At 52.2% G+C, this 22,158-nt stretch overlaps 1 protein-coding gene across 4 annotated transcripts; it reads left to right on the top strand.

The window, feature by feature from the left end:
* Positions 1-399: 399 nt before the first annotated feature.
* On the top strand, positions 400-20,867 carry LMNA (lamin A/C). Of its 4 annotated transcripts, XM_006895769.1 has the most exons (13): positions 8,513-8,532; positions 13,569-13,725; positions 14,982-15,107; positions 15,314-15,484; positions 15,624-15,749; positions 16,515-16,735; positions 16,826-17,063; positions 17,734-17,841; positions 17,940-18,059; positions 18,477-18,569; positions 19,305-19,577; positions 19,876-19,898; positions 20,557-20,867. In XM_006895769.1, the coding sequence occupies exons 1-13, from the start codon at positions 8,513-8,515 to the stop codon at positions 20,600-20,602; spliced, it is 1,722 nt and encodes a 573-aa protein (XP_006895831.1). In that variant the 3' UTR covers positions 20,603-20,867. The 4 variants fall into 4 exon arrangements, with proteins under 4 accessions (XP_006895830.1, XP_006895828.1, XP_006895829.1 ...); XM_006895768.1 differs by lacking the exons at positions 8,513-8,532; positions 20,557-20,867 and adding an exon at positions 400-942 and having other exon boundaries at positions 19,305-19,424; positions 19,876-20,103; XM_006895766.1 differs by lacking the exons at positions 8,513-8,532; positions 20,557-20,867 and adding an exon at positions 400-942 and having other exon boundaries at positions 19,876-20,103.
* The last annotated feature ends 1,291 nt before the right edge of the window (positions 20,868-22,158 follow it).

Below are 22,158 nucleotides of genomic sequence, written 5' to 3'. Positions count from 1 at the left end.
CCAGCTTCGGCCCTGCCCCCACTTTTGTGTACCCCACTCCCGCAGTCTGGACCCCTCCCTTCGCTTTGCACCCAGTCTTCCTCTTCGTCTTGCCCTTCTCCCACACACTCTTGTCCCTGGCTCTGGCCTCTACCCTGGGAGGCCTACAGAGTGGGGAAAGGAATAGCAGGTAGGAATCAAGACGCGGAGGGAGCTTCCACGAAAACCCAAGCAGTCTCGCACTAAGAAGAGGATGGGCACGACTCTGCTGCCACCCTCCCTACCGACCCCGGTATCCTGTCTTTAGCGCTACCCCGCCCCTACGGCTGGACAGCGGCTCCTTTAAGAAAGTGGCCCCTCCTCTTTTTCCACAGACCTATTAGAGCCTTTGCCCGGACGCCGGTGACTCAGTGTTCGCGGGAGAGCCGCTTCTGCTCCAGCCAACCCCGGCCTGTGATCCTACGGTGTTCCCATCCCAGATCCTCACGCCTGTCGGGAGCCAGCCGGCCGGCAAGCTCCGACCCCCAGCAGTCTCTGTCCTTCAGCTCAAGCTCCGCGCCCTTCTTGGGACCACTGCCCTGCGGGCAGCGCTGCCACCCTGCCGGCCATGGAGACCCCGTCCCAACGGCGCGCCACCCGCAGCGGGGCGCAGACCAGCTCCACCCCGCTGTCGCCCACCCGCATCACCCGGTTGCAAGAGAAGGAAGACCTGCAGGAGCTCAACGATCGCCTGGCGGTCTACATTGACCGTGTACGCTCACTGGAGACAGAGAATGCGGGACTGCGCCTTCGCATCACCGAGTCCGAGGAGGTGGTCAGCCGCGAGGTGTCCGGCATCAAGGCCGCCTATGAGACCGAGCTGGGAGATGCCCGGAAGACCCTTGATTCGGTGGCCAAGGAGCGAGCACGCCTGCAGCTAGAGCTGAGCAAAGTGCGAGAGGAGTTTAAGGAGCTCAAAGCGCGGTGAGTGCGCCCAGGTGACAGGGAGAACTGGAGAGAGAACTCTGGATAGTTAATAAGTTTGCCTCCCTCTCCAGAACTACCTCAAATGGGTGATTAGCAGTGCCAAGGGGAATTGTTGTGACAGGAGAGAGGGGGAGGGGTCTTTTGGAAAAGAAGTTGGGAAAATTAGGAATGGTGGGAGTATCAGCGCCAAATGGGGCTCGTGGCCGACTCCTGTTAGGGTGGGGTTTGCCAGCCATTTCGAAGCTAGAGGAGGAGCTTGCTCATAGCAGAACTGGCCTGCCAGGTATGGGAAATCTGGAAGCCGGACACATTGTAGTGGGTGAAAGGGTCCTGTTAGAACTTTCTTGGCAGGCTTGGCAGTGTGCCAACTTTGCCAGGCTGGTTGAGCACGTGAGATTCGCTAAGACAGAGCTCCCTAACTGGCAGATGTCCAGTCGTGCTGGAGAGAGGTCACCAAGGCAGGGTGACCCCCTTTTTTCCTCCAGGGGTGTGTCAATAGCCTTCTTGGCATGACCCTTTCCTCAATTTTTGACTCAGCTAAGAGTCAAAAAGCACCTTCACTCCCTGAATGTTTGGGACCCTTCCTGGGCTCTGACCAGCCCACCGAACAGCTCCAGGAATGAGGCTCCCACGCAGCTCCCACAGCCCTGGGCCTGTTTTGCCCAGGAATGCAAGGGAGGGAGGGAGACAGCGGGCACAGACTCTGGGCTCAGGAAGTTGTGCTATGCTCAGGGCTGGTGGCACCCTTCTTGGCCCTCCTGCCTTGTGCCTGTGGAGGGTCATGCCACTGCAGCTCCCCCCTCCCTCCCTCTCCAAGCGAGCTGCTTTCATTTTCCCAGCCAAGACCCAGCAGTCCTTGCTCTGGCCTAGCCTCGCAGCTGCTGACGTTTTGATCTTTGCCTTATTAAACTGCTGGAATACAGTGACATTTTTGAAATCCAGCCGTTGGACGCTTCAGGCCACTCCCACATTGCCCTGCCCCACCCTACCCCACCCTACTCTACACTTTCTTTCTTATAAAGTCTTGGAAGTTTAGGCCCCGCTCTTCTTTTAGCCCCCCAAGAATGTGACCTCTCCCTACTCCCCTTCCTCTATGAAGACCCAGACAATGATTGAAGGTGCTTAGAGATACTTACAAGGCCTGTGGGGTTTGACTCGTCCTCCCTTTGCGTCATCTTCTCTGGGCTTTCCCCAGATCTCTGGTATGCATTCTATGGTTATTCTACCCCTTTCAACACCCAACCCTACTCTACCTTCTGAGGCAGGGTAGGTGTGGTCAGATCCTATCACCCTTGCCTGAGTGGAAGAAGTTCCTTGGGAGACGGGTTCAACCTGTTGAAAGAAATCACTCTTGTCTTTTTTGCCCCTAGTAATATGAACAACTTAGCAGGAGAAGTAGGAGGCCAAGTAGGTAAGCTTGAACCCCAGCTGGACTAGTTGTAAGAATTGAGAGAATTACTGAAAGCTCTAAACTAGCAACCACTCAGCTTCTACTTAGCTATCAAAAACCCATGTGCACACTGAAGTATGCAAACATGCATACACACAGAACCTTATAAAGGGAGTTTTTAGCAGCTCTTTTTCTGGAGAAGACATGATGGGCTCCAGGACAAGCAGTGTCTATGGTTTTTTGCTAACCCAGCCATGCTAGTCTGTCTCCTCTGCCTCTTGGTGCAGCTGTCTAAGCCTGGGACACCAGGCGGGTGTGTGCGCACGTGGGGCAGAGGCGGCCTTGTTATATTTAGCCACCTGCCTCTCCTCTCCCCCACTGATCCTAGCTGGGCTTCCGGTAAAGGGGGGCGAGTGTTGCACACCTGGATCATGGGATGATGGGAGCCAGAGGTGAAAGGGAAAAAGGGGCTCTGACTAGAGTGCCTGTCCTCTTCAATCTCCCCAGAAGGAGGGCAGAGTGGAGAAGTGGGTAGAATGAAGAGTTAGGAAGAGAACAATGGTACTGTCTCAACCCCTCCCACCCTAAACTGGAGAGAAGGTGTTATCTGGTTTAATGTTTAATTAGAGCTCAGAGTTCAAGGTCAGCCATAGGGTTGGGGTGCTCAGCTGCCTATAAGACCCTCTGACACTCCTTTGTCTAGCCTTGGCCTCACCCAGCACCTAAGAGTTTGGAATTTGCTCTTACAGGGCTTGGTTACATATCCAAAAGGTCTTTACTCTCACCTGTAAGATATGACACACTTTTTAAAATCTGGAGTCTGAGAGATTTGGATACCCAAGTACAGGGAAAGAGTGGATGTGTAGAGCTCCAGAAATTCAGGGGAAGTCTGTGTGGGGTCTAGGCTAGAAGCAGGACTCCACCCCAGACAGGACAGCTGGGTTCATGAGTCAGATGCTGCCCCCCTTCCCCTTCCTATCCTGGTGGCTTTATGAGAGACAGAAGGAGACAGGGTGAGACAGCAGATGTCTTCAAGGGAAGGATGGAGCTCTGATCTTGTCTTGTTCTTAGAACCTCTGGTGGTGTTCTAGAGTCAGTTCTGGACAGGCAGTGTGTACACGTGTTTCTAGAGTTGAGTCTAGTTGTGGGTTCAGGCTGCAGGATGTTGGTAGCGTCTATACCTTCTCACATGGAACTGATAGAGGAAGACTGAGTCATAAGTAGGGAGATCCCAGGCCCACAAAGCAGAAGCACCTCTTCCCTCCTTACAAGGCTCTGGTGCTCGATGACTTCCTGGATTGCCTGTCTTCTGCAGCCTGGACAGGAGCAGGGGCAGGGATGTGCAGCCTCAGGCTCATACAGGTTCTAGCAGGACAAGGACAGCAAAGGCCATAGAGGTGCAAAGGCTTATGTTACAAGCAAGGGTGGGAAAGCCCAACACAGGCTATCTGACTCCCAGCTGAGTTCTTTGACCATTACGTTCACTTCAGGAGCTTAGGGGATAGTTTGGAGGGTCCTGAAGGTGGGATCTAAGGCTCAGCTCCTAAGTCCAAAGCCTCACTCCTGAGGCCTGGAGTTTCTGCTTTGGCATCTGAGATGCCTTAGTGTTCCACTGCCATGCCAGGGCCTGTTAGAGCTTGATCAACAGCCCTTGCCTCAGCCTGTACCTGGAAAGACCTGTGACTGCCAGTTTATACATGTACATGGTGAGATAGATCCATGAGACTACAGGAGGCTAGTGGATTCTTCCTTGTGACTGTCTTGGGATTTATCATGTAAATTATCCACCCAGGTCTGGCAGAGGGAGCACTGGTGGCCTAATGGTAAGAAGCTGCACTGCAATTCCAAAGACAGGTGGTTTAAATCTACCAGCTGCTCCTTAGGAGAAGGGTGGGCACTCGCTTCCCATGTAATTTACTGCCTCCGAAAACCTACTGGAGGGTCAGCTGTGTGTTGGTTCTGACTTGACAGCACATTGCAACAACAGCAGATCTTGCAGAGACATTAGGAGAACTGGGGAGTGGGAGCTGTTGAGGATATTTAGGGTGCCTTTTGGTGCTACCTTTTCCATCACCCTGCCCTGAAGTCCAATTTCTGATCCATAGGGAAAGAGCATATACCTTGGGACCAAGAAATACTTAAAGAGCCCAAGAGATACAAAGGAGGGTCCTCATTAGGGTTTTGACTGGCTTCCCATGAGTCCCTTGGGGTGGGACTTCTGGCCCCAGGAGGCTGAGACCCTGATGCAAGTGTTGTTGCTGTTGTTGTTGATTGCCATTGAGGCGAGCACGACTCATAGTAACCCTATGAACAAAAGGCCTGAAGCCTTTCTAGAACTATCGACATTTATCAAAGTTCATAAAATTTCCGGAAGCATATTATTTAGTGAGGAGTCCCCATTGTCCCTGCTTCCCACGACTCCCCCCAGTGATTGAGTAATCCAGTGTCAGGCTGAGCCAGGGACAGCTGCAGGGACAACTGGTAAGAGATGCCTTCACCTACCAACTGTGTCCTCTGTTCTCCACCCCCTCTCCTCCTCAGCCCCTTACCATCTCCAGCAGCTGCTGCAGCCAAGACCACAGAGGCTCAACACTAGGGAGTTCATCCCATTCCAATCCCCTTGGGTTCCTAATACTGAAGGTGACAGAGGCCGGCTTTGGAGATGGTAGGGCTGTTGAAGAAGTTAGAGCGTCCAATCCCTAATAATAAGAGCACTCTGGTGGCCTAGCGATAAGGAGTTACACTGCCAATCCAAAGGCAGACAGTTCCAATCCTTCAGCCATTCTGTGAGGAAAAGATGGGCAGTTTCCTCCCATGGGATTTACAGCCTCTGAAAACCACTAGAGGGTCAGCTATGAGTCGGTTGATGGCACATAATAACAATAGTATCCCTTACTAAGGGAGTTCTGGTGGCCAAATAGGTGGGGACTTGTACTGCTAATACAAAGTTGAGCTATTCAAATCCATCAGCTGCTCCAAAGAAGAAAGATGAGTAATCTACGCCTGTTAGAGCCCTTGAAAATGCCCTAGAGGGTCAGCTTTGAGGTGGTGCCAATTCAATGGCAATGAGAGATCAATCCCTTAATTAAAGTCAAGATAATCCACTAATAAATTGCCAGGTGGTATGAGTTGTAGAAGCACCTTTGATGCTCAGTGTATTTAGTTGTGGGCATGGCTTTGCCACTAAATTGCTGGGTGACCTTGAGCCAATCAACTGCTCTTTCTGGATTTTCCCTAAGATAAATAGACTTGAACAGAAGGTCTCCAGAGATTCCTCAGATTCCAAAGTAGTACTGTGACCCAAAAAAATAAGAAAACTGTCTTCTAAAATAGCAAATTTTAAATACTCAAATAAAATACAACTAATGTGAAAATAATTAAAAGCTAATACTATTCCTGGTAGAAGTGCTTCCATCAAGATTTGGAGTTAAAAGTATTACTCTTCCCTGTTTCTCAAATAAATTTTTATTAGAAATGGTTAATTGTTAAGACATTACACTCCTGGCTTATGCTTTGTTTTTATTGCTAATTGGAAATAATGATTAGTTTCTAGTGCCTCCCCTCCAGGACAGTGGGAAAGTCTGTATCATATAGTAGGAAAGAGGGAGCATAGATCCAGGAATGATTCCCTTTGGTCTGTGTTGAGGGCTAGACTGGCTGCCCTAGAAAGGGTAGGGCTATCAGGCACCGTGTGGAACCAGAGGCAAATACATGACCTTGAGCTACCCACCTCCCTTCCTTCCTATACCCTACTAGTTCTCCCAAGTTTTGAAGAGGTGATGATACGGCCCTTAGCAGTGTCTTAAGGAAGGGGGCAATATTTGGGAAGGAGGCAGGACATTCCCCAGTGTCCCTTTGTGGGAGAGGAAGTAGAAATCCTGCCTGCCCCCAGCCAGGAATAATTCTGGCTAACCTCCGAGGCCCAGAAAGGGAACTGAGTCATGGTATAGGATAGAGTGTATGTGAGACCCCAAGCATGTCCACTCAGGAAAGACAAGACTCAAGGGTGCTACAACACTTGAGTTGCAATACGAGGGAAGATAGAGGTCTGACTCTGATAGGGGGCAAAGGCAAAGGAAACAGGGAGGAACAGGAGTCCCTTTAGGGCCAGCTCAAGGAAGTCAGATGCACTTCAACTCAAGGACTCCAGTAGGTTCTGTGCAGGTGAGAGAAGGCTGTTTGGGATTGCCAGGTCTTCCCCTTCCTGTAAAGGTCCTGACACTGCCTCCCTCTGCCGGCTGAGAGAGATGGTTGCATCTTCCTAAACGAGCTGGAATGCAGTGAGACCAGAACTCCAGGGTCCTCCCCTATTTCTCTTCCGGACGTGGGGTGTGGTTTCCACCCTGTCCTCGTATTGTCAGGGTTAATAACCATGAGCCACCAGATGGAGGATTAATAAATCCAAAGAAAGGACTGCTGAGTTAGCTTCTTGTGGGGATCCCCCTAAAGGTCCCTCCCTTGGCCTCTTCCCCTCCTTCAGAGCATTCTACTCTCTTTCCGAAAGGCTATCTTTCCTCAACCACTGCTACTCTTGATCTGTCTCCTGGCCCCTGTATTTTTATGACAGCACAGGAATGACTTCTGGAGAGATAAGCCAGAAAGAATGAAAGCCAGTTTTTGGCAGGGGACTTCACAGGGGGTGGTTGATCAGGAAGCCAGCCGCCTGTTGTCCAGGACCCTAGGGCCCTGGCCTGCAGCTTCAGGCTTCTCCTGCCTCTGTACAATGCCACGTTGATACACCCAGCAGCTGTGACTCAGGCTTGGCCCCCTGCCAAGCTCACTGTCTCGGCTGCGGAGAGTTGCATTGCATCTGAGCATGTAAACAGGCCGCCTGTCCTCCATTTCAGCACCAGTTCCCCCAGCCCAGCCCTTCCCTCAGCCTGGAATCAAGACCTGGCTTTGTCTCAGGGGAGGACAGCTGGGAGCCTGGCTGCTCTGGAAGGGTATCTGAGGGACCTCAGACCCTGGGCAAGTTTGGGGAGTGTCACACCCAAGAGAGGCTGTGGAAGCAGGGCCATGCCTGAAGGGTGCAAATTGTCTGGAGGGGTGCCCACATTGTGGTGTGGCCCACATTGGGGGGATCTTGCAGTATGCCTTCCAGTTGTGTTGTAAGAGGCATCCAGTACTTGAGTGGATGTGTTTAGGGGGAGAGTCAGGTGGCACAAGGACCAGAGTCTCTCCATTTCTCTCCTCAAGTTCTCCTTTCTAGAAAGGGAGGTAGCCTTGAATACCAAAGTGGGGAAGCCTGAGGAAGAGTGGGGACTGTGGCTAAAAAGAAGATGTTTCCTCCCTCCCACATCCTGCCCTTACCTGAAAGTGATCATCAACCCACAGACTAGTCAAAAAACCAAACAGTGGTTAATTTGGGGGAGGGAAAGGAGATGTCAGTCTTCACACACAGTTGTGGGTGTGTGATGTCTGAGATGGACAGGAGTGGTGGTTTCACTAGGTTTCCCTGTCACGCTCTGACTGGATGTCTCCCAGAGAATGAGGTGAAGGGCATTGAATTTCCAGGCTTTCTTACCGAGTCTCTGTGTGTTATACTCTTTTTTTTCTGTCTTCTGCCCCTTTCTACTGTGAGTAACCTCTGATCAATTTTCAGTGAATGAGTCCACCTTTCCCTGGGACTTGGTTTCTCCATTTGTAAAAGTACCAGAGTTGGTCCCAGAGGAGACCCCTTTGGAAGCCTGGAAAAGTATGAACTTCTTACTCCCGGGCATTTGGGGGAACATACGGGAAAACCTACCAAGATGCTTACAACATAAGGAAAAAGACAAGCCAACAAGTAAAAACAAATGGCAGTCTTGGTACTGGCTAAATGCAGTTAGGAGTTGAGAGAGGAAAGAGGGGCTGGGGCAGCACTCAGCAGAGGTGAGGGGGACGGGATTGAGGCCCCTGGAGGGAGGGAGTGGTGGGTATATTGCAGTGGGAGGAGTTGCTGGTCCTAATGAATGTTCAGGCCCACTTGGTGGGTGGCAGCAGAAGATGTCCCATCACCTGAGCAGGGTCTAGAGGAGGAGGAGGATTTAGGAGGTCTGCACCTGGACGAGGACACCTTGCTTCCTTCTCACAGCGCTGTCCGGCCACAGGGGGCGCTCTTTCCCACAGGCCGGAGCCTGGGGCCTCAGAGACCTTTACTTCCCTTTGCTCCCTCCCTTCCTGGGGTCGCCACCCAGCATGGGGAACACGGAGGGCCGGTGAGACCCCGCTGCCAGTGGGTGGTTCTGAGGGAGTCCCCGCCCAGCTGGGCCGGCTCTTCTACTGCCGCCATATCTCCTTGTCCCGCCCAGTCTTATTTTTAGACCCGGACTAATATCGCTGTCCTCCTTGTCTCTCCCTCAGCCCAAGGGAGGAAATGGGGGCCTCTCCCTTTGGGCCTAGCATGTTGCTCCAAGCAACCAGGCCCAAACAGCCTTGCGGCCGGCCCTGGCTTCCATATCTGTCATCGGAACAGGGCTGAGGAGAGTGACTCAGCGGGCGGGTCAGCACCTGGCCCTGTGCCCATCCAGCCCCTTTGCTGAGCTGGGCGCCTTTCTTCCCTCAGAGCAGCACCCAGAGTCCTGGCCTGCAGAGACCCATCCCTGTCCCAACACCGCAGCCTTACAGAGCCCCAAGCTTCTGGCCACTCACTCCTTCATGCTCTCATTGCTCCCATATACTCTTTCTTGCTCCTGGCTTCAGTCTCCTCCCAAGCCCCAATCTCTTTCTCTTTTTCTGAGATCTGATTTGCCAGCTGTGGGAAGGATGTCTAGTTCCTCTTCTTTCCTCACAAGACTGCTCAGACGAAGCTACTCCTGGGCTTGGAGAAGTTGGCACATGCACAGGAAAGAGCTGGCTACTCCCACCGCCATGGCACCAGTGCTGGGGCAGGATGTGGGCAAAGCCAGGGTCTCCCCTGTGAACACTAGAGGATTTCCCGACCCTTACCCGGGTATTGTCTTCCTGAGGATGAGTCACCTGAGAAGCCCCTGGTTCCCACCCTTCCTTGCTCCCTTTGCTGGCCTCACCCTATCCTCCCTGCCAACACAGTGGGGACAGCAGTCAGCACGTGTTCGGTTTTGCTGCCTGCACGGGTAGCACCACCACCCTGCAGCTGGCTGGCGTCTGCTTTGAGGCCCTGCTAGGTCTAAGGACCCCAACTAGGGAGGAAGCAGTGTAGTTGGTGGGGAGACAAGGCTGGAGGAGGTAGGAGAGCCTCTGGGCTCTTGCTCTGCTGCCCCATCCAGCTCTCAGGAAGGATGCTTGTGGCTCCCTGGTCACAGGGCTCCGAGGTCTGAGTCATGAGACCTTGGTGATAGTGACTTTCTCCTCAAAGATGGGAGCTCTCATGCCAAGCTGAAAAAACCCTCAGAGGCCTTTGCTCTGCTTCCCTCATCTGCAGGGTATTCCTTCAGTCACTCCCTTTCTAAGTGCTAGTCAGACTCTCAAAGAGGGAAAGGACGATAGCACAGTCTCCTAACATCTTAAACCAGTTGCCTTTCAAGTTGATTCAGATTCAGGGTGACTTCATGTGTCTCAGAATAGAACTGTAGTTTTCAATGGCTACTGAAAATATTTTGGAAGTAGGTTGCCAGCCATTTCTTCCAAGATTGGGCTTAAATCTCCTGTCTGTCATTAGTTGTAAATTGCATTATCCATTTGCACCACCACCGACTCCCTTAATTTCTTTAGGAGGCAAGATATTGGAGCACGTGTTGAAGCAGTAGAGTATTGACTTCCCACTCTATTGTTTATTAGTTTTGGGACCCTGATCATTGTTCTTTTAATTTATTTTCTATTGGTTTGCTTACAAAGTTCATACACATTGTGTTTCACACAATTCTTCATTCACATTATGTTTCACACATTCATTCCCATCTTTTATAAAATTAATCATCGGACCATGCCTATCATTACCCTGTCCTTTCAGATCCCCGCTGGATCCTTTCCATTTCCTCAGGTGGCCTAGTGGTAAGAAGCTGAGCTGCAATTCCAAAGGCATGCAGATCAGATCTACCAGCTGCAGGAGAAGGATGGGCATTCTCCTCCCTTGCAATTTATTGCCTTTAAAAACCTGCTGAAGGCTCATCTATGAGTTGGTTCTGACTTGAGGGCAAACACTAACAAGCACCTAGTAATAATCTTATCTCACCTGGCAATTGTAAAGATTAAATGAGTTAACATAATAACAGTATATAGTACATTAGATGCATAATATGCTTTATACACATGCTTGCTGCTGTCATTATCACTATTAATTACCCCCTATCACTGTCACCTCGGGAGCAGTTGTTGATATGTGACTGTCAAATCAGGAGCAACTCATAGTTGACCCTCCAGTGGGTTTTCATAGGCAGTAAATCTCATGGGAGGAGACTCTGCCCATCTTTCTCCTTTGGGAGCAGTAGGAAGGAAAAAGTTAGATGAAAAACAAAGTCCTGTACTTGTCAGATTAGAAGTCCTGAATGGTAAAAACATTTAATACACTTGGCTGATAACTGAAAGCACCCCAGCGATGCCTTAAAGGCAGGCTTGGTAATCCACTCCCAAAAAACCAGCCACAGAAGTTCTGTGGAGCACTTAACTCTCATGGGACTGCTATGACTTGGACTCAACTCTACAGCAACTTTCGCCTCCGTTCTCCCCCTCCTTCCTTTTTTTTAAAAAAAAACATAGTAAGCGCCCCAAGGACAGGTACCATGCACCTATTTTCTCAGCAGCATCTTGAACATGCACCTCTCCTTTCTTTAAGATGTCTCTATCTGGCACTGACATGGAACGGGTGTTACTACCAAGGAAAACTCCAGAAATTCTTCTTCTGATTATCTAAGGAGGCAGGACTAGAAAAGAGATGCCCTTGAGATGTTTTGAAGGTTGCTCCGTCCTGTTTCTCCTAGTCCAGGCTGGCTGTCAGGAGAACTGAGGCCACAGTCTGCCCTCTTCCTCTCTGCTTCTCCAGTCTCTTCAGACTTTGTGGCTTAGGAGGCAATGAGGTGGAGGAGGAGCCCTAGATAGGCAGCCAGAATGGACTGTAATCCTGTCCCGCTGCTGGCTGGCAGTGTGAGACACAGAGCCTGTTCACCTGTCTCCCCTGGGCCTCAATTTTCTCATCTGTAAAAGAAGAGAGTTAAGCTGAGATGACTTTAAACTCCAGTTCTCTAAATCCAGAGCACCCACGGTCTTCCCTGCCTCAGCTGCAGCCGTTTGCCTTCAGGGCGGAGAGGCCTCTTCTGGGAAGCCTCTGCCAGCCTTGGAGTCTGCCCAAGGAGCTCGGAATCTTAGTCTGTGCTGCGCTTCACTTTACCAGTGGTTTTCTTCATTTTCTCTCCTCCCCCTGCCTCAGCTTCGGAAAAGTTCTGAAGTCATGGAAAGTTGGTCTGTGCTCCCAGCCAGGGACTGGTCCGGATGGCAGCCAAAACTTGAGCCGGGTTTTGACTTTATTTTTAGCTTTTCTGGCTGAGACAGAGGAGGGGAGAGACACTCTCCATTTCTGGAAGGTCCTTTTTTTACAGACCAGGAACACTGTTGCATTAAACAACTTGTTCTGAGTTGTGGCCAGAGGGCTGAACGGAACACCAGGAAGGAGGGGGCCACCTGGTCTTCACATGCTTCCCCTGCCCCTCTGGGTGTGGACCTGTCCCCTCCCAGCCCAGTGGGCTCTCCTAAGCTTAAGGGAGGGGACATTGCCTTGCCCCACCCCTCCCTCCAGTGTCTCTCCAAGTCTAGCCTTGTTCTGTCTCCTGTCAGGGTGAATTGTTAGGTCTTTGAAAGTTTAGAGTTTTGGGGCAGGAGAAAAATTTTGGCAGAGCTACTGCTCTTCTCTCTTCCAGGATTTTTTCCCCCTGCCCACGTTTGGTTTTTCTGTTTCCATCTGCTTCAGTAAGCTCATGCTGGAGCACTGATGAGTTGCAGATGGCATCAGGGACTAGGCTTCTTGGATCTTCCCTTTCACACCCTGAATCTCCTGCATCCTCTCATCCTCTATTCATGAAGGGATCATCTGGAAAGTTCTCTAGTACCTGGAAGTGTTTCAAGACTCTGGAACCAGTTGGCTCCCTAGGATTTTCAATGGTTGACTATTTGAAAGTAGTTGACCAGGCCTGTCTTTCCAGAGCTCCTGGGCAGACTCAGTCCTTTAACCTTTAGGTTCTCAGCCATGCATGTTAACCATGTACCTCATCCAGCGGACTCCTTTTTAAGGAAATAAGACTCCTCAACTTTTCCAGTTAGGTATCCGGCCAAAACAGTCAAGGGTCCTGCAAGGGCAGAGAGGTGGCAGGGGCAGCCTCTGTGCTACTGGTTCTCGCTTAACTTAGTTTGCCTAGCAGGAATGCTCAGGACTGGAGCCCACAAGGGCCTGGAGGCCTGAGAGTCACATCTGGAACCAGATGTTGAGTTGTCAAAGGGTGGGGCTCAGCATGCTCTTCGGAGGTCTGATGAGGACCAGAGGAGGGAGGATACAACTGTCTGCCGCTTCCAGACCAGAGAATTTTGAGGGGTTCTGAAAAAGGGAAGATCATTCTTGTCCCAACTCTCCAGAGCTCTAACCCTCCACAGTCTCAGGTGTTGGAAAAAGGACCTGAACAAAGTCCCAACACCTTTTGGGCTCCTGCTAAAAGTGTTAGGGATACCAGGGTCCCAGGGCTAGGAGCCTGGCTGTCTGGGTCCCTGCTGGGAGGGAGGCTTGGGTGAATGGAAGGTGGGTGGTGCCCAGGGAAGAGCCCTAAAGGCCTTGTGTAGGAAGGGGTAGGAGACAAAGGTGTCCCTGTCTCTTTGGGAAGAGTTGGGAGGGGTAAGAGGAAAAGCATTCATATCATGGGATCAAGCTTTGCCCTTAGCCCTAGGCACGTTCCTGAGCTCTGAGTCACAGGAAGGGTGGAAAAGAAGGAAGGGGGTTTAGGGGACCTTGGGGAGGTGGGAACCAGGCCCCAGAGACTGGCAGATGCAAGCAGACCTAAAGCCAGAGACGCCCTCTGCTGGTGGTTGGGGAATAACATAACAGCCCCTCTGCAGCTTCTCCCTCCCTATTGAGGAGAGTTTAGGGAGCTCTGGTGGCCTAGTGGTAAGAAGCTGCACTGCAATCTCAAAAGTATAATTTAAATCCACCAGTTGGATTCCAGTCTCCTCCCATGCGATTAACTGCCTCTGAAAACTGGCTGGAGGGTCAGTTATGGGTCGGTTCCAACTCGACAGTATACAACAATAGCTAGGGTTGTGGATTCCTCTCAAACCCACTCTTCCGTGTTTTCATTAGCAATACCAAGAAGGAGGGTGACTTGCTGTCCGCCCAGGCCCGCCTCAAGGACCTGGAGGCTCTGCTTAACTCCAAGGAGGCCGCCCTGAGCACTGCCCTCAGCGAGAAGCGAACGCTGGAGAGTGAGCTGCATGACCTGCGGGGGCAAGTGGCCAAGGTGAGACCACCTGCTGGCCCGTGTGACCCCAGCTGACACCGCAAACATATACAGACTCATTCTTCCATCCAGCCCACCCTCCAGGAACCCATCGGTGGTACCAGAGCTATTCCCTGTCATTTCATTCATCCAGAACATAAGGCTCTATTTGACTGCCTACAGTATCTGGCACAGGAAATTAATAATAATCCATGGCCATCATTTCCATATCATGTCGTAATGAACTGTACTTGGTCCTGAGTCACTCTGATTTGACTGTCCCGTAAACGGCACCTGACCCCTGGGGAGGAAAGGCGATGAACTATAGACCATCCACAGAGACCACAATTGGCGCTGATGGTTAATTACATACGAGATTAATTTTAATAATGCCAAAATAATAAAAAAAAATTTAATAATGCCTTGTAATGTTTATACTGGCTTTTACTTTCAAAAAACTTTGCTATCTTTTCTCTCCTCTAATTTCTCATGTGATAAGCAATGGAAGAGATGCAAAGGAACTGGCTAGTTTCCAGTTTCACAGCCTCATTTGCTCAGAGCAAGGCCAGGACTAGAACCAGCTGTTCAGCTTCCAGCCTGGGCTTTCCCTGGCCAGGGCCTGATATAAACCCTAAGCTGGGCTATTCTTCTTCTGAGCCTTGTGCTCCAGCTGTACCTCTTTACCTAGCCTCTCCCAGCTGTATTGGCCAGCCTATGCTTTCTAAAATGAAAATCTTAGCAAGATGCTCCCCAGCTCAGAATTCTTCAGAGGTTCAATTTGTAGCCAATAAGAGAATCTCTTTATGAACCAGTCCCTTGCCAGCCAGTCAGCTGGCCACCTCTCCCATCACTCTCCCCGCCTGTACTCAAGGCTTCAGCAGTACTGATCTTCTGGAGATCCCAGAGCATGTGTGTGCCCTCAAACCTCAGCACCTCTACACATATTCTTCCCTGCCCCTCCTCACCCCCAGCCTACAGGGCAGTGCCCACTGGCCCATCTTTGGGGTTTTAGCCTCTTAGAGTTCTTCCCCAGCTCCCTTCTCACAAGGCACACTTTGGTTTCTTCCCACATGTTTCCTTTATACTTTGCACAGACCTACTGGATTGTGATGCTGTGCTAGGAGGGGTTGGCTCTCGCGGTGGAGGGGAGAATGGGGATACATCTTTCTTTTCTCAGCGTAGTTCCCATCCAGTGTGGTCATTAAGAGTGCATGGATGTCATGACTTCAGTGGCCATCTGAGGTCCCCAGCTCTAACCTCTGCTCCGTTCCTCTTAGCTCGAGGCAGCTTTGGGTGAGGCCAAGAAGCAACTTCAGGATGAGATGCTGCGGCGGGTGGATGCTGAGAACAGGCTGCAGACCCTGAAGGAGGAACTGGACTTCCAGAAGAACATCTACAGTGAGGTGAGGACCGAGGGTGTGGCAGGGGCCCAGCTGTGTGCAGAGCTCACCTGTACACATTCTCATGGGTTGGGGTGGGCGTCGGTTGATATCCAGCTCCAAGCTCAAAGGGGCTGATCATGGTCTGTGGAGTAAACTCCAGCTGGGACTCTCCATCCAAAGAACTAGCACTGATCTCAGTTTCTGTGTCTTTGCCTCAACTCCCTTAGGAGCTGCGTGAAACCAAGCGCCGCCACGAGACCCGGCTGGTGGAGATCGATAATGGGAAGCAGCGTGAATTTGAGAGCCGGCTGGCGGACGCTCTGCAGGAGCTGCGGGCCCAGCACGAGGAACAGGTGGAACAGTACAAGAAGGAGCTAGAGAAGACCTATTCTGCCAAGGTGGGTGCTCCTCTGGTTCCATCATATTTCCGTCCGTGGGGGCCCTGCCTCTGCCCACACTGAGAAGTTGGGGTTCTCAGGCTGGCCCAGGACCTGAGGCTGCATCCCTTCCAGTCTAACCCAGCATCCTTCCTTCCAGCTGGATAACGCCAGGCAGTCTGCCGAGAGGAACAGCAACCTGGTGGGAGCGGCCCACGAGGAGCTGCAGCAGTCCCGAATCCGCATTGACAGCCTCTCCGCGCAGCTCAGCCAGCTGCAGAAGCAGGTGAGGCCTCACCAGCCAACGTCTAAGCAGGGTGTAGGGGGGAAGCTCACAGGGGCTGGCTGAGGAGGGGAGGGTAGAAGTGAAGGGCAGAACATGCTCCACAGACCAAGAGAAGGGGCCCAGGATTTGGAGTCAGATGACCTGACCCTCACCTCTCAGAGCCTTGGTTACCTCAGTGGACAGTAGAGACCATCTTTCTTGTCCTTAACTCACAGATCTGCCATGAGACTCTCAAGAGTCAAAGTGTAAAGTTTCAAGAAATGCAGGGAGTCCCTGGAAAGTGCAGATGGTTAGCATGTTCAGGCACTGAACACAGGTGGGAGATTTCGCTCTACCCAAATGCACCTTGGGAGAAAAGTCCTGTGATCACCTTTAGGGGGGTAGGAAATCAGCCATTGAGAACTCTGTGGAGCACAGTTCTACAAGGACACGCATGGGATTACAGACACACATGGGGTTATCAGGAGTCAGACTTAACTCAGGAGCAACTAGTTTTTATGAAACAGGAGATGTTAAAAGCATCAGTGCTGTCATAGCTGGCTCTAGCGTTTGACAGGAGCACATTGATGTTAGCCTCAAAGTTAGATATTTAGGACTTTGTCGTCACTGATCCGGGCTCTAAGAGAACCCGTGATGGGCTCTGATGGAAGCTTGGCGAACTCTGAGGAGATCACTGAGTCTCCACACCTCTTTAGTACACCCCTGCCTCTCCACACTCTTTGGGCCTCTGAGAATACTCACTAGATCTCCCCTCTTCTACCCCAGCTGGCAGCCAAGGAGGCAAAACTGCGGGACCTGGAGGACTCCCTGGCCCGGGAGCGGGACACGAGCCGGCGGCTGCTGGCAGAGAAGGAGCGGGAGATGGCAGAAATGCGGGCAAGGATGCAGCAGCAGCTGGATGAGTACCAGGAGCTGCTGGACATCAAGCTGGCCCTGGATATGGAGATCCACGCCTACCGCAAGCTCCTGGAGGGCGAAGAGGAGAGGTGGGCTGGCTCACTGTTCGGAGGGTGCTGGGAGGGGCCTCACTGGCCGCCGCTGGCTTTGACCAGGTCCTCTGTTTGTCTCCTCCCCAGGCTACGCCTGTCCCCCAGCCCCACCTCCCAGCGCAGAGGCCGAGCCTCATCCCACTCCTCCCAGACACAGAGCGGGAGCAGCGTCACCAAGAAGCGCAAGCTGGAGACCACCCCGTCGCACCAGCACCACGAGAGCCGCAGCAGCTTCTCGCAGCACGCGCGCACCAGCGGACGTGTGGCTGTGGAGGAGGTGGATGAGGACGGCAAGTTTGTGCGGCTGCGCAACAAGTCCAATGAGGTAGGTCAGCGTCCGAGGGAGCTGCTGGGTTAGGACAGCACCTGGGAGGGGAAGGGATGAAGGCTGGAGGGAGGATGGTCTCTCCCCTGAGAAAGGGGGATCAGGGCGATTCTAGGTATTCTGGTCCAGGCCTGGATCCACCATTAGTTGGCTGGGAGGCTGGACAGACAGCTTCCTCATGTGTAAAATGGGAATAAATAATAGTTCTGAACTCTCTGAGTTGTTATGTGCGGTTGAGTCAGAATCGACTCATAGCAGGTTTTCAGAAGCTGTAAATTGCACAGGAGGAGATTAATCATCTTTCTCCTGCAGAGTTGTTGTGTTGTTGTTGTGTACTGTCGAGTCAGAACTGACCCATAGCCGACCTGCCAGTGTGTTTTTTTCAGAGGTAGTTAATTGCACAGGAGGAGATTGTCAGTCCTTCTCCCACAGAGCAGCCAGTGGCCTCAAACCGTGTGCCTTTGGGATTGCAGCACAGCTTCTTGCTACTTGGCCACCAGAGTAGAGAGATGAAAGATTTCACTTCAAATGTATCTGGCCCCACAGACTGTAGCTGTTATCCTGGGTGGAAGAGGGTGGCCATGTAGGTCCCTGACTGAAAGCTGAGGAGAACCTGTCTGGGCACCTGGGTGAGTCTCCTCACCTTCCTTTCCCCCTCTCTTCCTGGCAGGACCAGTCCATGGGCAATTGGCAGATCAAACGCCAAAATGGAGATGATCCCTTGATGAGCTACCGCTTTCCACCCAAGTTCACTCTGAAGGCCGGGCAGGTGGTGACGGTGAGTGGCAGGGCTAGGGACCACGTTGGACAGGGATGGCCTGGCTTGAGTATTCCAGTGCTGGAGTGAGCACCCCTTCTGTAATCCCGCCTCCCCAGATCTGGGCTGCTGGAGCTGGAGCTACCCACAACCCCCCTACCGACTTGGTGTGGAAGGCGCAGAACACCTGGGGCTGCGGGAACAGCCTGCGCACGGCGCTCATCAACTCCTCCGGGGAAGTGAGTATGCTGCCCCCTGTCGGCATCCTGCTGGAATGGCTCCCGCTGGTGGCCGCATCAGCGGGCTCTGCCAACCTGAGACAACTCATTCAGGATCACGTTGCCCCAGCTCTGTGGTGCAGTCCCAAGTCCTGACCTCCTAGCCAGTGGGCACACCAAAAGATGCCTACCTAGAATCGTGAGGGGTTGAAAGTTAGTGAGAATTGTTAAAGGCATAGTTGTACCCAGAGAGCTCAATGGGGCTCTTCTCCTTGAGGTAGAAACAAGTTTCTTGGCTCTAATACCACAGAGGACAGAGTAAGCTGTGTAGTAGACAAAGGGCAGACAGTGAGAAAGATTTCCTGGTGGTCATCGTAGTAGAAACACTGCTCTCCCCTCCCCGGGCTGACCCTTGGGCTTGGTCCGTGTCCCTGACAGGAGGTGGCCATGCGCAAGCTGGTGCGCTCAGTGACGTCCGTGGTTGATGACGACGAGGATGAGGATGGAGATGACCTGATCCATCACCACCATGTGAGTGGCAGCCGCCGCTGAGGCTGAGCCCGCACTGGGCCGCCTGGCCAGGCCTGGGCAGCCTCTCCCAGCCTTTCCATGCCAAAAAGCTTTTCATTAAAGAATAATTTTGGAACTTCACTTGCTGCCCTGGCCTTTCTTCTCCCTCCTCCCTCTACCTTGATCAGGGAACCCAGGCATCTGGGTGCCCTACTCTGGTAAGGAAGGGAGAGGGAACTTTCTCATGCCAAAGGAGTGTTCTCGTGGGAGCTGTGCCTACCGGTCCAGATTTGTGTCTTGAGAAGGGAATGGGAGGACAGACGTGGGGCACCCTGGCCCTGCCTCACTCCTCCCATTTCTTTGCATTTCCTTTTGTCTCTTCCTCATCTCTATTGCATGCATGCCCTCTTAAGTCCCCTCTTTCTCCTGCAACAATGCCCTCTCTCATTCCTGTCCCAAGCATGCCTACTGTCCCACAAGCTTATTCTATCTCTTTTTTGTCTTAAGCTTAGAATCACTGGAATAAAATCAAAGCCATATCCATGTCCCTAAGGCCTCCTGAGCAAGCTTCTCACCTCATGCATTGGGCATGTCTCCCCAGCTTCTCCCAGCCCCCTTGAGCTCTGGTTCCTGGGTTCAGAAGCGCCACCTCCCTGCCATGTTGCTGGGAGCCTGCAGGTGCTGGAGCCTGGGTGTTGGGCCTGAGTGGTCAGTCCCAGACTCGCCGTCCCGCCTGAGCCTTGTCTCCCTCCTCAGGGCTCCCATGGCAGCGGCTCGGGGGACCCTGCTGAGTACAACCTGCGCTCGCGCACCGTGCTGTGCGGGACATGCGGGCAGCCCGCCGAAAAGGCCTCAGCCAGCGGATCAGGAGCCCAGGTGGGCGGATCCATCTCCTCTGGCTCTTCTGCCTCCAGTGTCACAGTCACACGAAGCTACCGCAGCAGCATGGGGGGCAGTGGGGGTGGCAGCTTCGGGGACAACCTGGTCCCTCGCTCCTACCTCCTGGGCAACTCCAGTCCCCGAACCCAGGTGAGTTCTTCCCTTTGTCACCACAGCCCGAAGGCAGAGGGTTAGCCTGAGGAGACCTTGGGGAGGAAGAGCCTTCTCTCCAGCAGCCTGGAGGAGTGGGAGCCTCCTCTCCATAGGCCAAGGTCCTAGGCAGCCCACCCTTGCACTCTGCCCCTCCTGTCTGAGCCCCAGACTAGAGGGCAGACACAGGGCTGGAGCAGAAGTCAGAGGAAACAGTAGGGCCTGCCTTCTGGGGTAAGGGAGGGAGCAGGGACCAGCACAGCCCCTAATGCCTCTCCCCTTCTCTCTTCTCTCTTAGAATGCCCAAAACTGCAGCATCATGTAATCTGGGACCTGCCTGGGCAGGGTGTGGCGGAGGTCTCTACTGACTTCCTCCCCTCAAACCTGCCCACCGCCTCATCAGTGAGGGCTTTAAGCCAAAGAAAATTACCCTTTGGTTGTTTCTTTTTTTCTTCTGTGTTTTGATTTTTTTTCTAAGAGAAGTTATTTTCTACAGTGGTTTTATACTGAAGGAAAAAAGCCCAAGTGATAAAAAAAAAGGCATCGAAATCCAATTTTCTATCTTCCTCCTTCCTCCTTTTCCACTGACCCCAGGAAACGCCACATCTGCCTTAAAACCAAAAAGGGCTTCCTGTTGGAGCCAAGGGAAAAGGGTGCTTTTACATATTCTAGTTTTTGCTTTTGTGCCCTGGCTGCTGCCCCCACCCCGGGGACCCTATGACATGGTGCCTGAGAGGTCGGCATGGAGTCTTGTCTGCCCAAGCTCCCTCCCAGGTCGGCAGGCCCCTCTCCTGGCTGGGCCGGCTCGGAGGAGGAGGAGGGCTAAGCCAAGCCCTGGATCCAGCCTCCCATTCCACTACACCTGGCTGAGGCTCCTCTGCCTGCCCCTGTCCCCAGACCCACCCCAGTCCCCAACCCCGGGGTGAGCTGATTTTCCCTGATACCAGCTGCACTTGCTTTTCCCCCGTTTATTATTTAGACAAGAGATGGGAAGGAGGTGGGAGGTGGAAGAAGAGTTAGTTTGAATATGCCTTCTCCCAGCTTTAGAGCTGGGTGGACTCTGGGTAGTCACTGAAGGTCAGGGTCAAGTGGGGTACAGGGAGAAGGGAGAGGGAGGGCAAGCAGGATGAGAGCTGGGGCCTCACCCCAGAGGAGGAAGGTGAGAAGCGGCAGAGGGAGTGTGGCAGTGGTTTTCCCGCAAACACTAAAAAGCCCTTTGCCTCCCAATTTCCCATCTGCACCTCTCTTCTCTTCCCCCAAATCAATACACTAGTTGTTTCTATCCCTGGCTGCTGTGGTGTCTCTTTGTTGGTGGGCGTCATGATATGCGCAGAGGGACACATGCTCAAGTGTCGAATAGTTTACCTGCACCGAATAGTTTACCTGCACCGTCATGATCATCACTGCCCAGCACGGAGGAGGCAGGAGAGGATGATGCCTCAGGGCACTTCTGGTGCGAATGACAGCACTCAGCTCCAGGGGCAGCTGGGCCCAGGCCTGCAGCTGTGCGTCACCCACCCACTGTGTGTCTCTTGCTCATGGAAACCATGGAAAGAGGTAGAAACTGGATGGCAGGCTTCTCCTTCCTGACTTCCTTCATTCAGGCAGCACCTATTAAATGCCATCTACATTTGTCCTTGAGTTAACACCACAGAACAAGTCATGGTGACTTTGTAGGACAGAGTAAAACTGCCCTATAAGACTTCCAAGGAGTGTTGAATACACTGTGGACTTCCAAAAAGAATAAATCCATCTTGGAGGAAATGCAACCAGAGTGCTCCTTAGAGACAAAGATGGTGAAACTTTGCCCCACATACTTTTGTTCTTGGGTTTGTTGGTGAGAAAAAAAATTGTATTTAGAAGTAGCCAGCTGGGGAGCTCTGGTGGCCTAGTGGCAAGAAGCTGCACTGCAATCCCAGAGATATGCGGTTCAAATCCACCAGAGGCTCTGCTGAAGGAGGGGCAATCTCCTCCTGTACCAGTCAGATCCAATTTGATGGTACAGACACACAAAATAATAAAATTTAAAAAAAAATAATTAGCCAGCTGGACTCAGTTTAGATGATCTCAACATCCAAAGCATCATAGTCAGGAGCAAGTCGGACATGGGCCGCCTTCTCTCTATCAGGTGTAATCAAGGTATGGACCTTGGACAAATCATAGTGGTCAGGGGAAACTTGATGATGGTGTAGTGGTCAAGCTCAGTTCTACTGGGGGTGCTCTTCCGGGGGGTATTTGGGCTGCCTTTGGAGTCTCATCGTCTTAGGCCGCTGGAAGGTGGGTGACGTGTGGATCTTCTTTTAGTGGCTGCGGATGCCCTTCAGGACTGCCTTCTTGACCTTTAATGCCTTTGCTTTGGCTTCAGTATTGGAAGGGGCAGAAGCTTCCTTCTTCGCTGTCAGTGCCATCTTTATAGAACAGTATCTCACATACTGTGGTATGTGGTCAGGAGGTGCTAGTTCTTGGTAAAAGACACCATGCTGGGAAAGGCAGAGGGTCATCTGAAGAGAGGAAAACTTGTAAGGAGATGGATTGACACAATGACGGCATGGCTTGAGTATGGCGGGGACTGTGAGGATGG

The sequence above is a fragment of the Elephantulus edwardii genome, unplaced genomic scaffold (assembly GCF_000299155.1).
Source record: "Elephantulus edwardii isolate Elephantulus edwardi_28Jun2011 unplaced genomic scaffold, EleEdw1.0 scaffold00176, whole genome shotgun sequence".
NCBI lineage: Eukaryota > Metazoa > Chordata > Mammalia > Macroscelidea > Macroscelididae > Elephantulus > Elephantulus edwardii.
Note: the sequence above shows the minus strand (reverse complement) of the source record. Positions and strands in the feature narration are given on the sequence as shown.

What these genes read in the sequence shown, in the direction of transcription:
- LMNA (XM_006895766.1), top strand. Translation starts at nt 587, where the DNA reads ATGGAGACCCCGTCCCAACGGCGCGCCACCCGCAGCGGGGCGCAGACC. An exon ending in AGAAGACCTATTCTGCCAAG is followed by an intron (nt 15,485 to 15,623) that starts GTGGGTGCTCCT and finishes CCTTCCTTCCAG; the next exon opens with CTGGATAACGCCAGGCAGTC. An exon ending in TCATCAACTCCTCCGGGGAA is followed by an intron (nt 18,060 to 18,476) that starts GTGAGTATGCTG and finishes TGTCCCTGACAG; the next exon opens with GAGGTGGCCATGCGCAAGCT.